Here is a 16,365-nt window from a genome sequence, read left to right as displayed (position 1 = left end):
GAGGCTGAGATCTGAGGATTGTGGTTCAAAGCCATCCTGGGCAGGAAAGTCTGTGAGACTCTTATCTCCAATTAACCACCAGAAAACCAGAAGTGGCCCTGTGGCTCAAGTGGTAGAGTGCTTGCCTTGAGCTGAAGAGCTCAGGGACAGCACCCAGGCTCAGAGTTCAAGCCCCACAACCGACAAAAAAAAAAGTAAGAAAAAAGAATGTCACAGACTTTCCTGCCGGGGTAGCATAGAACCACAATCCTCAGCCTCCTGAGCAGCTAGGATTACAGGCATGAGCAAATAGCACCTGATGGGAAATGGTAATTAAATGTTGCAAAATTTTAGGAGGATTACAGGCGTGAGCCACTGGCACCCTGGAAATGTTTTAAATTCCCAATTAAAACATTACAAGAATTTTGTGTTTAAGTGATTTTAAATATTCTTAGGTTACCAAATATACATATAACATTTCGTGTTTTCTTTTAATTTTTTTTTTGTGCTATTGGAGTTCAAACTCAGGGCCTCTTGCTGCTCTACCACTTGAAATATATCTCAAGTCCTTGAACATATACAAATTTTAAATTTCCCTATGCTGACTACTCATCTTATTATTCAGGGGAACAAAATGTTATGAGAAACAATTATTTTCAATAAAGACAAACATTTAAGTCTATATTGCTATTTTCTGTGTGCAGAATTTTAAATATATTTTAATATATTGATATTTTTCTTTCAATGTTCATTAAGGAAGATGTATAGACTGCACATGTAAGAATTTTTTCTTTCAATGTTCATTAAGGAAGATGTGTAGACCGCACATGTAAGAATTTTTTCTTTCAATGTTCATTAAGGAAGATGTGTGGACCGCACATGTAAGTGGGGCCATGTGTGCTTGTGCAGTAAGAATCCCAGTTCTGCAGGGTCTGAGAGGGCTTGGAGGTCTCTGTCCTCTCCCTGTGAGCTCTTTCTTTGCTCCATGTTGAAGAAAGCATGCTGGGCTGACAGATCACTGGCCCGAGAGGAACTAAATTTTCCCATGTCCCACTAGCAAGCAAACTCCCTGCTACAAGCCAAGAAAACTGTCCCTCATAAAAGTAAAAATAAGGTAGGGCTCTAGTCTGTAGCACTGCAGGCAGCTTGGGAGATGGATAGTGTTCACATGATCTACTAGTAACCGTGAGGCTAGTATTTCAGCTTTAGGGAAGTCTGTGATTCTTAGAACGGCGAATGCAGGCTCACTTATCCAATGACCTATTTTAGTTCAGGGGCAGGCTGCTGAAGCCAGTCTGAAACAGGCCTTTGGGGGGGGGGTCAGTCGGCACCCAGCCTTCTGGCTGGCTATGCCATGGAGAAGAAGGAATCTAGGTCAGGGGCACCATGGTTGAAGTTAATTTTCATCACGAAGAGCTGTAACTAGTATAAGGAAGATAGCAATTACCTGTTCAAAAGAATAGAGTCCACTTTCTTTTCCTAACCTCACCATATCGTCCAAAATGGCTTTCTTCAGCTCCTGAAGGGAACGACAGAAGTGAAATTACAACAAGACGACGTTTCAGAATGGGGGAAGGGGAAGGGAAGAAAACAACATGCTTCAAGTAAAGTGTTAAGCAGTGATTGTACAGATAGGTGTTCCCTCCCCTGCTCAGGCTGACATTTCTACACACCAATAACCACCTCCCAGCAGGCAAGATAGGGCTGTAGACGCCCAAAGGAGTCATTGTGAGCAGGCTAAGGAATCACAAGGTTTTGTTTTGCTTTTTTCTTCTTGTTTTTGCACAGCAATGAAAATTAACGTTCAAATCACAAGATAAAATATTTTCATTTATGTGTCTTTTACACAATCCCTGTATAGTCAAAGTTACAGTATCTTCATGAGTGCTTTTTTGTTTTTTTTTGGTTTTTTGTTGGTCATAGGACTTGAACTCTGTGTCTAGGCACTGTCCCTGAGCTCTTCAGCTCAATGAGAGAGCTCTATCACTTGAGCCACAGCGCTACTTCCAGTTTACTAGTGGTTCACTGGAGGTAAGAGTCTCATGGACTTTCCTGCCTGGGCTGGCTTTGAACCATGATCCTCAGATCTTAGCCTCCTAAGTAACTAGGATTACAGGAGTGAGCCACCAATGCCCAGCTGTGGGTGCTTTTCTTATATGGTGTATCCCTCTGTTTTGTTTTTTTGGCCTGGTGACTCTAGCAGCTGAGCCCACAGCCCTGTGGGAGTGATGGGGTCTATGGCTCCTGCAGAGAAATAGACCGTGAAATAGGGGCTGCTGCTGAGCCAGAAAATAGCAATCCTCCTATGTGTCACATGAGGTTTCCCAAGGCGGGGAACATGAGTCCCTCTGCATAGGAAGAGGTGTGACTGTCTCCGTTCCGTCACTATCTTTGTGAAGCCAGTGGTACAGCCAATCCATCTTTCCCTTGGAAAGAGTGTGTGGCCTGGGATTGAGTCTGAAAGCCTGAGCTCATATGTGACTCTACTGGGAATCAGCTTGGGTGGCCTTGGCCAAGTTACCTCCTCCCTTTGACTACTCTACTCCAAACTGCAAGAAAATAGGGCTGGAAAATAAACTTTCTGTGATCTCCCCTGGCTGGCTCTAAAAAAAAAAAAAAATCTAACAGTGTATCAAATTGCGAAGAAGAAATAGGGATTTTTTTCAACAATAACAAGATAAATCTCTGGTATCGGAGTCTCACCGTGGACAAAGTAATATTACAAATTCCCTCTGGGTGCCTCTGATTTTGCATTCTCCTCTGGGGAAACAGCCTCATGATACTGACCTTCCTTGTGCAGAGCTCTGCATACTCCCCTTCAATTCCTCTTTTCTGGGCCCACAAAGGCATGACTTCAGGGTCAGGCACTACAATGCCCACCAAAAAGGCCTACAATGTTCACCAAAGGAAAACATAATTGTGGTCAAGCTTTTAAAATGGTTGGTCATGATCCCATATTAAAAATAATCTCTTGGTAGTCTCAGACTCCACCCTTTTCTAAAAATAAATACATGCTTATGAAACATGTTCACAGGCTATAAAACTTTTCCACCAAAAGATCACCCATTCTTGGCTGTAACTTTTCTGATAATCCCTGCTACCTCTATGGGCAGGAATTTACCGATGTCAAGTCATTAAAATGAGACAGATGTGACCTTGGCTTCTCATGCCAATCTTAAATCTGCACATCTTTTGGATATGCAAATAACTCTGTGACCAAGTTCTATAAATCACTATACATTTTCCAAAATTTCCAGGCCATTTTGAAATTCTTACATCAATGTAGTCCTCATTCACGAAGAACTCTTTTAATTTTTGTGGCATTTTCTTCCAAAATAATTTAACATTCAGTTATATAAATGAAATAATTAGCAGAATAGATTCAACATTTTGATATCATAGAATATATTCATAATATATATAATAATATAGAATATATAAATGATGTTGACAGCAAAATAAATACCAATCTTCTCAAAATAATATAACTGTAAGCAATATTACAATCGGTATCATTGTCTGCAATACTTACACCCATTTATCTGAAAAATTCATCTGCATAATAAGAATCAAATAATATATTTGTGGGTGTATTTCAGTGGCAGACAGCTAGCCTAGCACACACAAAGCCCTGGCTTCAGTCTCCAGCAAGACACACATATGCATATACACACATATTATAATAGTAGAAATTCTAAAGTTTGATTTAGCACTTTACCCTAAAAATTCTTCTTGGAAGTGAGTGGAACGTAAGTTGAAAGTAGCAGAAATGTTTATTACTACTACTTTAAAGCAACTAGTTTGACCTAACTATAACTTGAGAATGGATGAGAAGGAAGTGGTGCTATGGCTCACAGTAGTAGAGTGCTAGCCTTGAGCAAAACAGCTCAGGGACAGTGCCCAGGCCCTGCATTCAAGCCCCATGACTAACAAAAATAAAAATAAAAATTTCAAAAAAAATTTTTTTAAAGGATGGAATATCCTGGTGTTTGACTGGAGAACCATATTGAATCTGGATATTTTAGCAGGCTAGTTCCATGTCGGAGGGTTTAGGGCATGGAGGGCCTCACCTTTAAGCTGTCCCCATGGACATAGATTTGTGCCACAGGTTCACTTCGGATATAGATGTTCTCAATCTTCTCTGGGGCCACGTATTCTCCCTGAGCAAGTTTAAATATGTGTTTTTTCCGATCAATAATTTTAAGAGTTCCTTCCTGTGGAGTTAAGACAGACAAGATCCTATGAAAATGTCATTCCAAGCCTCAGTCCCTTGCCCTGCCCACAGAGAAGTCCTTCAATCACAGCACCTTGTGACTCCCGCCTGACCACCTACCAGACAGTGCCTGGAGCCCTGGCCCACCCCCCTTCAAGGACCTCTACAGTAGGCAGGGCAGAGTGTGTGTGTGAGAGGTAGACAGTGAGGACTGATGTCATGGGCCTCCAGAACCTCTACTCACCTCCTAGACCCCAGGACTCTGATTATCTGAATGGGCGGGGGAAGTGCTCCCTCTTTTGGCTCCATCCTTGGAACATTGCTCTCTCCTGGCTCCACTAACATATCTGCCAAACTGTACCTCCCAGGCCTCACGGCCCTCAGCATGCTGCAAAAACTGAGTTGCTTGTCCTCAAAAAATGCAACCCACCCCGAATGAGGCTTGGAGCTGTCCTCTCTCTGTCCCTGTTCCAAAGCCCCAACATCTGGCCTTGCTGTTTACTGCTTCTGAGGTCTTGAGTGGTCAACCTCCCCCCAACCATCCTCACTCTCACCCTCCTCCTCCTCCCATCACAACTACATCCCCAGCAGACTTCTGCCTAAGCTTGGTCCCCACTCCATCCATCTGATCCAAAGCAATCTCTCCAGAATTAAAAAAACAACAACACATCAGCAGGCCTATTGTGTTCAAAATCTAGGGTGGATATTAGATATTTTTTCAACATTAACTCCTGAGGCCTTCATGATAATCCCCCCGCCAAATTGGGTATTGTCACCCCTATTTCACTGATTGGGAAAATAAAACCAGAGAATTTAGTGAACTCTTCTCTCCCAAAGCCAGATAAGAAATAAGGTACTCAGAATTTGAATCTAGGTTCTTCTGAATGATAAGACTATGCCTTTTCCTTAGTCTATATAATAGAATAAAATAACAATAATAATTTGTGAAAGTGCAAATATATTCGAAGATGACTTCTACCTAAATTTCAGGAATAGATCATTGGAATCTTGCACATGGTCCTCCAGAAAACAGGGAAAATAATCAATCATTCACAACCCATTCAATAAGCTGACACCAAAACAGTAACAGAGTTGAACACCAAAGGAAAATTATAGATCAATCTTAGTCAGTTATGAAAAAAATTAATCCCATTATTAAGGTTAAAGTGGGCTTATGCCAGGAATGGACCATTTCATCTTACACGAGAGAAACAGGAAAAAAAATCATAGCTGTAAAGTATTTCTAATTATAATCCAACAATGGTGTACAAATGACAGTGCCTTTGGGGATTGCTCCCCATTGAAGTATGATATATCAGTGGCAGATCTAGGGTTTATGGGCTTCAAGATTTTACTACTTTTTCAAGCCTTAAGAAAAAGAGTACAAAATGAAGTGTAGGGTCTTGGAAGGAGCGCAGGCAAAGAAGAGGCCCTGAATTCTCCCCGTGAAGTGTCCAGGGACTGCTGCTTTTCTGGCTTTTTTCCCGATACAACGGGCCTGTCACTGGAAGCCCTTGCCTTAAACCCCTAACATCTGTACTCCGCTTGTGCTGTTACCCTGGCCTGAATGCCTTTCCCAGTCTTCTGTGTGCTCACAGGAATGGGATTCATCCTGAGATTCAGGTCCAGGATGAGCCAAGGCACATAGGCTCACACCCTATTTTTCCCCAGGTAGGCATGCCCCAGCGCATGCCCATCACATTGGGTAAGGAACTGCCAAAAGATGTATGTCTTCCCTGACCAGAGCTCCTGGCCCAGGGTAACACTGGGGACACAGGATATCCTTGTGTGCCACAGGCCTGAGGGTTTCTCAAAAGGAAACACATAGATGTAAGTGGAGGTGAATTATAGTCCACAGAGTGTCTGGGAGAGCTCAGCATCATTCATATGCCTGATAACTTAATGCTTCAAATTCCATGCAAACTGTAGAAACTTTACAGAGATGCAGAAGTTCCCTGAAGGCAGGGGCTTTCTGTGTCTGTGACAGAGGCTTTTTCTGGTCACAGCATTCACCTAAGTATCTCTTACAGACCAGGCGCCATGCTAAGTGCTTTACATACATAACCTCATTCATTTCTCCGGACAATAACTAGAGAGGCAAGTAACATTATTGTCCCTAGTTTAAAAATAAGAGAATGGACAGACACGTCTAAAGATGTGCTTTGCTAATCTGCTAGGCATCTCTCAATCCAATAAATTCCACAAGATTAACTGCTACAAATAATATGTTTAAAAAATTACTATGTACCAGGAAAAAGTATACAAAGGAACTTTTGAGGTGTTCTATGTCTTGATTGAGGTTTTTTTTGTTTTTTTGTCGGTTGTGGGGCTTGAACTCTGGGCCTGGGCGCTATCCCTCAGCTCTTCAGCTCAAGGAGAGTGCTCTACTACTTGACCTATAGCACCACTTCGGGTTTTCTGAGTGTTTTATTGGAGATTAAGAGTCTCATGGCCTTTCCTGCCTGGGCTGGCTTTGAACGGCCATCCTTAAATTTCAGCCTCCCGAGTAGCTAGGATTATAGGCATGAGCCACTGACATCCAGCTTGGTTGAAGTTCTTACACAATTTGTGTACAGAAATTCTATATCCTTGGGTGAGTAATGTGGCTTAGTGGTAGAGTGCTTGCCTAGCATGCATAAAGCCCCAGGTTCAATTCCTCAATACCACATACACAGAAAAAGCCAGAAATGGCGCTGTGGCTCAAGTGGTAGAGTGCTAGCCTTGGAGCAAAAGAAAGCTCAGGGACAGTGTCCAGGCCCTGAGTTCAAGCCCCAGGAGTGGCAAAAAATAAAAAATAAAAATAAGAGAATAAGGCAAATTAGTTGGGAGCTAAAAGCTGAGGGCTATAGTCCAAAATACACTCTGAGGGCTTGCTCTGTTATTTTACAAGTGCATCAATGTGGAAACCAAGAGAAGGGCCAGGCTTCGCTCAAGGTAATGAGAGCAACTATTGGCAGAGCCAAAAGGACTGAAGTATCCTCCCAGCTCTGAGATTTTCCCCTCCTCTCAGCGGAGAGCCTATATCTATGCCCTTCTCAGGTCTCCCAGAGGTATGCACCTCCTTCTACTCCATCAGACTCCAAACACTAGCAGATCTGTTTCTGGCAGACTGTGAAGAATGGGGAGTTGGTCTCCAGCTCTCCCCTCTAATAGGTTCATGGTCTTCACTAGGAGGGAAGGAGGAGGAAGCTGGGGATTCCCATCTTACTTAACTGGATCACATCCCTTCCCACTGCCAGAACATCTGGGACACATCAAGGTTCCCAACACACATACCGGCAACCATTTCCCAATATCTCCAGTATGAAGCCAGCCATCGCTGTCCAGAGCCTCCTTTGTCCTGTCTTCATCTTTCAAGTAGCCTTTGAACACGTTTGGTCCTCTCACGCATATCTGTGGGAATGAACACCACATTTTCTCTCAGTCACAGCCTAAAGGAGACAGCTGGGGGAGACTAAAGAATTGAGTACACTACCTCTCATGAAAGCCGCTGGGGACACTGTGGGGCTGGATCCCGAGGACAAGGAATGGTTCCTGTTTTTTCTGAAGCAGTATCTTCCCTATCTGCCTTTTCTCCCTGCCCTTCTTCTTTGCCCCCTCAGTCTTGGCCACACACTATTTTTTGATATGCATAGGTCTCAGCACAGAATTGTTTTTCTTTTGCCAGTCCTGGGGCTTGAACTCAGAGCATGGGCACTGTCCTTGAGCTTCTTTTGCTCAAGGCTAGAACTCTCTACCACTTCAGCCACAGGTCCACTTCTGGCTTTTTCTGTGATTCATTGGAAAAGAGTCTCTTGGACTTTCCTGCCCAGTCTGGCTTCCAACTATGATCCTAGATCTCAGCCTCCTAAGTAGCTAGCATTATAGGTGTGAGCCACTAGTACCCAGCTTTCATCATTGGTGCTGCTCAAGTTTCTTGCTTCTAACACCAGGAGGTCAGTTTCCCATCTACTATCAAAGGATGACCTGGCTTCCTCACCTCATCAGGTCTATTTGTACATGGCTGTTTTCTTGCTGGAGCAGATTATACAAAAGTAGGCCATGTCATGATTAGGAAAAAAAAAACCTCCATAGATTTTTATTTGTTTTCAGTTAGGGAATTCAAAATCTTTACTTAGATCCAGTGAGTTTCAGCATAAAGCGTTGGTTGAATCAAATGAATCAGTTACTTAGAATTACTTTACACACAGGTGAAAGGAAAATAATTCCACTCTGTCTTTGTTCATTCATTTTCACTTACTACACCGAGGATCCAGATATGAATGGCCAAATCCTTAAGTTTACCTCTCCCTCTCCTTTGTGGGTCCAATAGTTCAGTTCTTCCACATCCACAAGCTTGATAAGATTGCAGGGCAGAGGTGCCCCTACATGTCCTAGAACACACAGCAAGATGGCACTTGGTTTCTGACACACCTTTATCATGAATAGGCACTAATAACAAAACAAAAGTCAGGCCAACCTCTGCTAGGCCTTTGTTTTACATTTAATCTTTTTTTTGTTTTGTTTTGTTTTTTGGTTGGTCCCAGGGCTTGAACTCAGGGCCTAGGCACTGTCCCTAAGCTTCTTCTTTTCAAGGCTAGTGCTCTACCACTTGAACCACAGCTCCACTTTCAGGTTTTTCTGAGTAGTTTATTGGAGATGAGAGTCTCCTGGACTTTCCTGCCCTGGCTGGCTTCGAATGGTGATCCTCAGATCTCGGTCTCCTGAGTAGCTAGGATTACAGGCACAAGCCACCAGCACCTGGCTACATTTGATTCCTAAAGAGTAATACTGGCACACACACATCCCAGTATTGATCTGTACAGGAGCCCTGGGCAATATGGGAGTCTTGCATTCAGATCAACCACCTGGTCAGGATTACTTTTTTTTTTGGTCAGTTGTGGGGCTTGAACTCTGGGCCTGGGTGCTGTCCTCAGATCTCAGCCTCCTGAGTAACTAGGATTATAGGCATTAGCCACCAGCACCAGTCAGGATTACTTTTTACAATGGTACCCACATTAAAACATTTTTCTACTATAGTCAGATCGGATCACATGTCTTGCCTTGGGATCATAAAATACAAACATCATTTTCCTTTAGTCACCAGACTGTGGATTAATGAGTATAGAACTGACCTAGAAATCTTGTTAAATTGTAGACTCTGCTGTAGTGGGTCTGGGAGAAGGCACACGATTCTATTTTTCTTATAGGTACCTGGATGATACTGATCTACACATTAAACTTAAGAGTAACAAAGGAACAAAAAACTGGGACAAGGTAACTTGATTCTCCCTTTCCCATAAGAGTTTATATGTTCTTGGTCTTATATACTTGTGTGTGTGAGTGTGAGTGTGTGTGTATGTGTGTACATGCTGTTCTGGGGCTTGAACTCAGGGCCTGAGCACTGTCCTTCAGTCATTTTGCTCAAGGCTAGTGCTCTACCAATTGAGCTACAGTTTCACTTTCAGCATTTTTTGGTGCTTAATTGGAGATGAAGGGGCTCATGGATATGCCCAGGCTACAGTGATCCTCCGATCTCAGTCTCCTGTGTAGCTAGAGTTGTTACAGGAATGAGCCATGAGCACCCTGCCTTTATGTACTTTAAACACTAAATTATATCTAAGTAATTTTCCAGTCATTGTTTGTGGTTATTAATCCAATTCATTGGCAAGTAGAAGGGCTTTTTAAACAGGAGCTGGCCAAAGTCCTGAAATAATAACAAAAACTAAAGCTATGACATTTTGGTTTAAGACATGTTGCCAACTCTTTTACAATACTGTACAGAGATACCAATCCTCTCATATCCAATAACCTTAAATGCTTTGGGTTTTTTTGGTCAGTTGTGGGGCCTGAACTCTGGGCCTGGTGCTGTCCCTCAGGTCTTCTGCTGAGGAATTGAACCCAGGGCCTCATGCATGAGAGACAAGCACTCTACCACTGAGCCACCTTCCCAGCCCAATGTTTTTTTTATAGTAAAGATGAATAAACACTCAACAGTTTTCTATAGGAAAATGCAGGAGATGACCTAAGAGGGAGAAAGGGGAGTGTCCAGAAGGAACCTGAGAATGGAGGCCAATATGATGGCTGCAATAAAGAGAAAAGTAGTGTGGAAGGACCTCAAAAATGGTTACTAAAGGACAGTCGGCAGTGGCAGAGTGACTCAAGAGTTTATATACAGAACAGGCTTTATTCAGCTAAAGTTTAAGGAGATAAGAATCACACTACACACCAAAAAAGGTCTATCCTTGGCCAAATGCAATTCCAACTTAGAATCTACCTATCATATTTCTCCTGACTATACGGACTACCTCCAGGTGCTCTGAAAATAGTACTGCATTAAGGAGTATGTAATTTTTTTGCATGCACATCATCCCAAAATTTCCATTTAGTGTTGCACAAACTTAAACCCAAAGAGTGGCCCAAGAGGAAGTTGGCTCGCAACTGGAACTATTTACTCAGCAAAAGGCTTCTTCTGCTGAGTGTGTTTCAGACTCTTTGCAATCTCTGTTCTGAGTCTCATGAAGGATAAGCCATGGGCTCCCCACCCCAGGCCTGTTCCCCCCCACCCTCAAGGATGCGTTTTCTCAGAATCAAAGTGTGATTGGGAACTGCGTCGTTCTGAGGTTGTCACTAGACACAAAAGACCACTGCTTCCAAAAGGCATCTAAAACAGCCCTGTATGAAACAATATATTGGCCAGGTGTGGTAGTACAATGTTGTCATTCCAGCTACTCAGAAACTGGAGGCAACAGAATCAAGAGTTGCAAGACAGTTTAGGCAAAGTTAAGGAGACTTCAAAAACAAAATACAAAACTAAAAGGGTTGGAGGATGTGGCTCAAAGGGATAATCTGGCATGCATGAGGTCCTGGGTTCAGTCCTCAGAACCTATAATCCATGTAAACTTTCCTCTCCTACATGTCATACCAATTCACAACTTGCTTTTTTTTAATCCAAAATTTTGGGTAAAAAAAATATAGGCAAGGTTGTTCAATATCTACAATCTATAAAACTCATCACACACTGGTATTTTAAGGATTTTACCACCTGAAGCTCTATGTTGTGATCTAGATTTTGTATATCGTCTATCTATCTATAAAACAAATAGGAAAACAGGAAAAAACCCACAAACATTTCTAACAAAACATCAGATCCAAAAATAACACAATTCAGACATAACCACCATTAATTTTTTCATTTTTCTCTCTCTCACTTTTTTTTTTCTAGTTGTGAGGCTTGAACTCTGGACTTGGACACTGTCCCTCAGCTCTTCAGCTCAAGTCAAGTACTCTACCACTTGAGCTACAGTGCCATTTCTGGTTTTCTGATAGTTAACTGGTGATGAGAGTCTCAAAGACTTTCCTGCTCAGGCTGGCTTTGAACAGAGATCTCAGATCTCAGCTTCTTGAGTAGCTAGGATTACAGGTGTGACTCACCAGCGTTGGGCATCTTTTTTCATTACTTTGACTTTTTTTCCTCTAAGTGTCAATGCAAATTCACTCCCAGGATGGAGCTGCACAGCCAGCTGTTTTAACTTGGTGTGGCTGGGGAGCCGTTTCTGTATCTGCAGCCCATCTTACCTGAGGTCCAGTCCCCGGGTGTGGTGAAAGTGCATCCAGCTGTGCACTCAGTTTGGCCATAACCTTCATAAACCTTCAAGCAGAAAACGGAAATCACACTGGCACCCACAACTTCCAAGAGCTGACTGATTGTCATTTTCAGTTACCTAACTTCCCACTGGACATCTGGCTATTCCCCAGGGAGGATGGGTGGGGTAGTGCTCTGAGGGTAGCTAATTCCAGGTGAAGCTGAACATTGTGTAGCCATATGTGCTTGGAAAAATGGGCTGTTTTCTTTTTGTTTTATCACAGACAATTGGCAGATAAGATTATGTAGTAAGAGTTTTGGCCTATTCTCAACCACTGGCTCAATTTTCTTTCTTTCTTTCTTTTTTTTGGGTCCGGTCGTGGGGCCTGAATTCTGGGCCTGGGCACTGTCCCTCAGCTCTTCAGCTCAAGGCTAGCACTCTACCACTTGAGCCACAGCACCACTTCCGGCTTTTTTTTCTGCTTATGTGGTGCTGAGGAATCGAACCCAGAGCCTCAGGCATGCAAGGCAAGCGCTCTACCACTGAGCCACCTTCCCAGCCCCTGGCTCAATTTTCCATTGGAATAATATGGATTAAAGATAAGCATTTTCAAATCTGCTAAAAGATTTCCTCTCCAGAGTCCCTCTTGCCTACCTCACTGCAAATGTGGGAGAATCTGCCTTGAAAACTAGTCAAAGGTTGGGAATGAGGCTTAGTGGTAAAGTGCTTCTCTAGTTTGCATGAAGCCCTAGGTTCCATTCCTCAGTACCACATAAACAGAAAAAGCCAGAAGTGGTACTGTGGCTTTAGTGGCAGAGTACTAGCCTTGAGCAAAAGAAGCTCAGGGACATGCTCAGGTCCTGAGTTCAAGCCCCAGGACTGGCAAAACAGATAAAACAAAAAACTGGACAAGCCATGTCAGTCTCTAATAGCAGAATAGTGTGAGAAGCTATGGGTTCTATAGCATAAAAATTTAAGCATGCACAATTATGAAACTGACGTATTTATTTAATGCCCATAACCACGTCACAATACCCTGCCTATGAAGGAACTGACTATATTTTCATGGACTGGATAAATGGAAGAATGATTTTTTTTTTTTTTGGTTGTGGGGCTTGAACTCTGGGCCTGGGCGCTGTCCCTCAGCTCTTCAGCTCAAGGAGAGCACTCTACCACTTGAGCCACAGCACCACTTCCAGTTTCCTAGTTGTTTATTCGAGACAAGAGTCTCATGGAGTTTCCTGCCTGGGCTGTCTTTGAACTGCCATCCTCAGATCTTAGCTTCCTGAGTAGCTAGGACTACAGGCATGAGCCACCGTTGCCCGGCCAGAATTTTTTTTAATGATAGTAAAATCTGTTGAATTAAATAACACACAAATGGGTTTTAGTCCTCTCTCAGCACTCCATTTCCACATCAGGAGGTACTTTGCAGGCTGGAGAAGGTATAGTTGTGAGACATTATATACAGGTTCTCCAGCATACTGAGGATATGAATATAGAGTATGGGGTCTGTTTGCCTTTTGCTAAAAACTTCCATGGGCCCAGGTAAAGGAATCGCTCAGAGCGGATACACCTGGACTTCCCAGAATGTGGGTGGCAAAGCCATCCTAGCTTTCAATGGCTCTGGATTTTTTTTTTTCAATCCTCAGATGAGGAGGCTTTTATGCCAAAGAAGTCTTGGCTCTAGGATCCTTTCCTATACAGTCAAGAATATAATCGCTTACCTGCCTAATGCATCCCTGTTGTCCGCCCCCATGGAAGGCCATGTACAGTAATACCTGGCATCCCAGAGCTGCCCGGAGGAATCCTAGAACTGTTGGTGATGCAGGGGCTGCTCCAGTAACAATCATCCGCACCCGGCCACCAAGACTGGCCTGTGGGAAGAGACAAGAACCTGCCAACGTTTGTGATGGTCTTCATTCAAAGGCAACATTCACCAATGCTAGGGCGCAGGTTAAGAAACAAGACCTTGAGCTGAGAAAGACCCTTCCTCCTATAAATGAAGAGCCCTATCAGTCTGCAACTCAAGCCACACAATGACCAACTCTTTTATGTCTTTTTAAAGTGTCATTAGTTTGTACAGAATGCTATGATTATGATTCCTTTCCTTCCATAAATTATAAAGCGGTTCCCTCACTCTTCCATCATTCATAAGCATCCAAAACAATTACTTAGGACAATTTCTTCCAGCTCCCATTTTAATGGCATTGCCTTTTTTTCATGTACAAATCAATACTCTGCTTTATTTACTATGCATTGCAGAGGGTAAAAGATACTTGAAACATTTTGTTTCTGTAAGTTGAGCCAAGAGAGTTTAAATATTAATTTTTCACAGCTAAAAATAGAATAGCAAGAAAATTAGTAATGCCACTAATCAACTACATATTTCTTGGGCAATGCAGGGTCTGAGGATTTCAGTGGAGATTCAGAAATATGGAATTCTGGGCTGGCCTGCTTTAGGAGAGGCTGCAAAGACAGAAGAAAAGAGGAAAAGATTGCTCGTCATCTGGATAGAACCTGATACTACTGGAAAGCCACTGTGTCCAGGCCCTGGGAGCCACAGGAACATCTTGTGAAGCACTGATCCATCCACTCAAGGGCAAAGCTACTCTGATGGTCAAGGAACCTATTTTCTTGCTGGTTGCCCTTTGGCAAATATACATTTCCCATTTCTTTTAAAGACCATTTTCAACTTACACTTTGATCTGATGAGCAAATGTTACTATTTCACAAGATCGCAGGCCACTAGATACAATCTACAATCACCTGTTGTCCATGTTCTCACCTGAATCTTATTAAAGAAGAGTTCATCCCAGATACTATTATTCCTGATGATTCCACTCCGGACCTCAGCCTGCTTGCGCTTAGCTGCAAACTCCAGGAGCCAACGTTTTAATGGAGTGTCCGCCTGAGAGAAGATCTGAGGAATACAAGTTGGAAATAGCGGTCAGGATCTGAATGTATCACTTCTAAACATGTGTCCTACAGGAAGACAGCCAGCAGAGAAGCCATTGTACCCTGTCATGGATTATGTGACATCTAAATGAGGGCTATGGCCAGGAGCCAGTGGTTCATGCCTGTAATCCTAGCTACTCAGGACTGAGATCTAAGAATCACAGTTTGAAGCCAACCCTGGGCAGGAAAGTCTGTGAGACTCTTAACTCCAATGAACCACCAAAAAGCTGAAAGTGGGGGTGTGGTTCAAATGGTAGAACACTAGCCCTGAACAACAACAACAAAAATCTGCTCAGGGACAGCACCCAAGCCCAGAGTTCAAGCCCCAGTACCAGCATGGGAAACAAAAAAGCTCTAACACTGCCAGGGTCTAGGGACATTGTATAGATGTAGGTTTCTTTCTTTTTTTTTAAAGTCTTCTCAACCAGGCTTTTGGAAACTAGGGAGAAAACTGAGAAAGAATCAGAGGATACAACTTTCTGGTCATGGTGTGGAAGTGTGGAAAACCTATATGAGGTTTCTGTCTAATAAACGGATTCTGTCCAAATAAGCTGATACACAGCCCCTCACTCCGGCCAGAGACCCCCTGTGGATCTCACCTTGTCATACATTCGGTTCAGTAGTCGCGGGACCACAGGGAAAATGGTGGGTTGCAGAGCCTTCATGTCATCTGAGAGGAGGCGGATGTCCCCCTGGAAGAAGCCAACACGTCCCCCGTGGCAGTAGACAACAGACTGGAGAGAGAGGATAAGAAGGTCCTTTAGTCTAGTCAGCCCTGGGCTTCAGGTGAGAGCTATCCAAAGTTCTACCCTCAGTGACCCCACCCCTACCTGAGCCCAGTTATAGCTGCTGTTGGGAGACACTGAAGAATGCTATGTGAGCTATCTCTCACCCCTGACTCCCCCACGAATGATTGCACTAAGTTTCACTCCATCACAGGGAGAAGAAATGGGGACAGAGTTCTGAGCTCTTAGAAGAGACTAAGATAGGCATTCTCATCGATGCCTGTCCCTCACACCCACTCTAAAACCCTGGACATGAGCCTACCTGGGAGCTCAGCTCTCTGAAATGCACTGCATCCTTGAATGGGTCTGCTTCAAGTCTAGATAGTCTATCAGTTTCCCCAGGAACATCTGGACAACTATGAAAGGAAACCCCCATCCCCGTGGGTACTGGAGCTGTTACTAAATTTGGCTGTGGGTCGTGGTTGGTGAGAGGCCATAAGGCCTTTCAGGACTAGGAGTACACTGGGAGCCTTAGATCTAATCCTTTAATGCTCATAGAACCCTATAAGGAAGGCAGTTTTCCTAACAACCCTTTCCTTAATGAAAAATTTAAAAATCAGAGAGGTAAAGCAACTTGCCTAGTGCCACAAAACAATTGGCAGTAATTGCTGGCATTCAAAGCCAAGCTTGAAAAGCATGCCCTGAGGCAAAATAGGTAAAATTTAAAAGGTGAAGTTTATAAGCTACCATTGGCTCAGGCTATAATCCTAGCTACTCAGGAGGCTGAAGATCGTGATTCAAATTTAGCTCAGCCAGGGAAAATATCCAAGACTCTGATTTCCAATTAACCAAAAAAGATGGAAGAGGAACAGTGGCTTAAGTGTTAGAACATCAACCGTGAGTAAAAAAAAAAAAAAAAAAAAAAAGG

The 16,365-nt window shown here is 43.2% G+C and overlaps 1 protein-coding gene across 3 annotated transcripts in view; it reads right to left on the bottom strand.

Annotated features, from left to right (window-relative positions):
* The window catches only part of Acsl6 (acyl-CoA synthetase long-chain family member 6), a 61,755-nt gene that overhangs the window by 6,472 nt on the left and 38,918 nt on the right, over window positions 1-16,365 (bottom strand). For all 3 annotated transcript variants that reach the window (XM_013033796.1, XM_013033795.1, XM_013033794.1), the window contains exons 12-20: window positions 15,312-15,446; window positions 14,543-14,677; window positions 13,536-13,631; window positions 11,750-11,822; window positions 8,477-8,565; window positions 7,469-7,585; window positions 4,050-4,193; window positions 2,767-2,868; window positions 1,427-1,498 (exon numbers count right to left, since the gene is read on the bottom strand). In XM_013033796.1, the coding sequence (XP_012889250.1) occupies window positions 1,427-1,498; window positions 2,767-2,868; window positions 4,050-4,193; window positions 7,469-7,585; window positions 8,477-8,565; window positions 11,750-11,822; window positions 13,536-13,631; window positions 14,543-14,677; window positions 15,312-15,446 (963 nt within the window). The remainder of the gene's footprint in view (window positions 1-1,426; window positions 1,499-2,766; window positions 2,869-4,049; window positions 4,194-7,468; window positions 7,586-8,476; window positions 8,566-11,749; window positions 11,823-13,535; window positions 13,632-14,542; window positions 14,678-15,311; window positions 15,447-16,365) is intronic.

Source organism: Dipodomys ordii, unplaced genomic scaffold (assembly GCF_000151885.1).
Source record: "Dipodomys ordii isolate 6190 unplaced genomic scaffold, Dord_2.0 Scaffold177, whole genome shotgun sequence".
Lineage (NCBI taxonomy): Eukaryota > Metazoa > Chordata > Mammalia > Rodentia > Heteromyidae > Dipodomys > Dipodomys ordii.
This window is presented reverse-complemented; position numbering and strand designations above follow the sequence as displayed.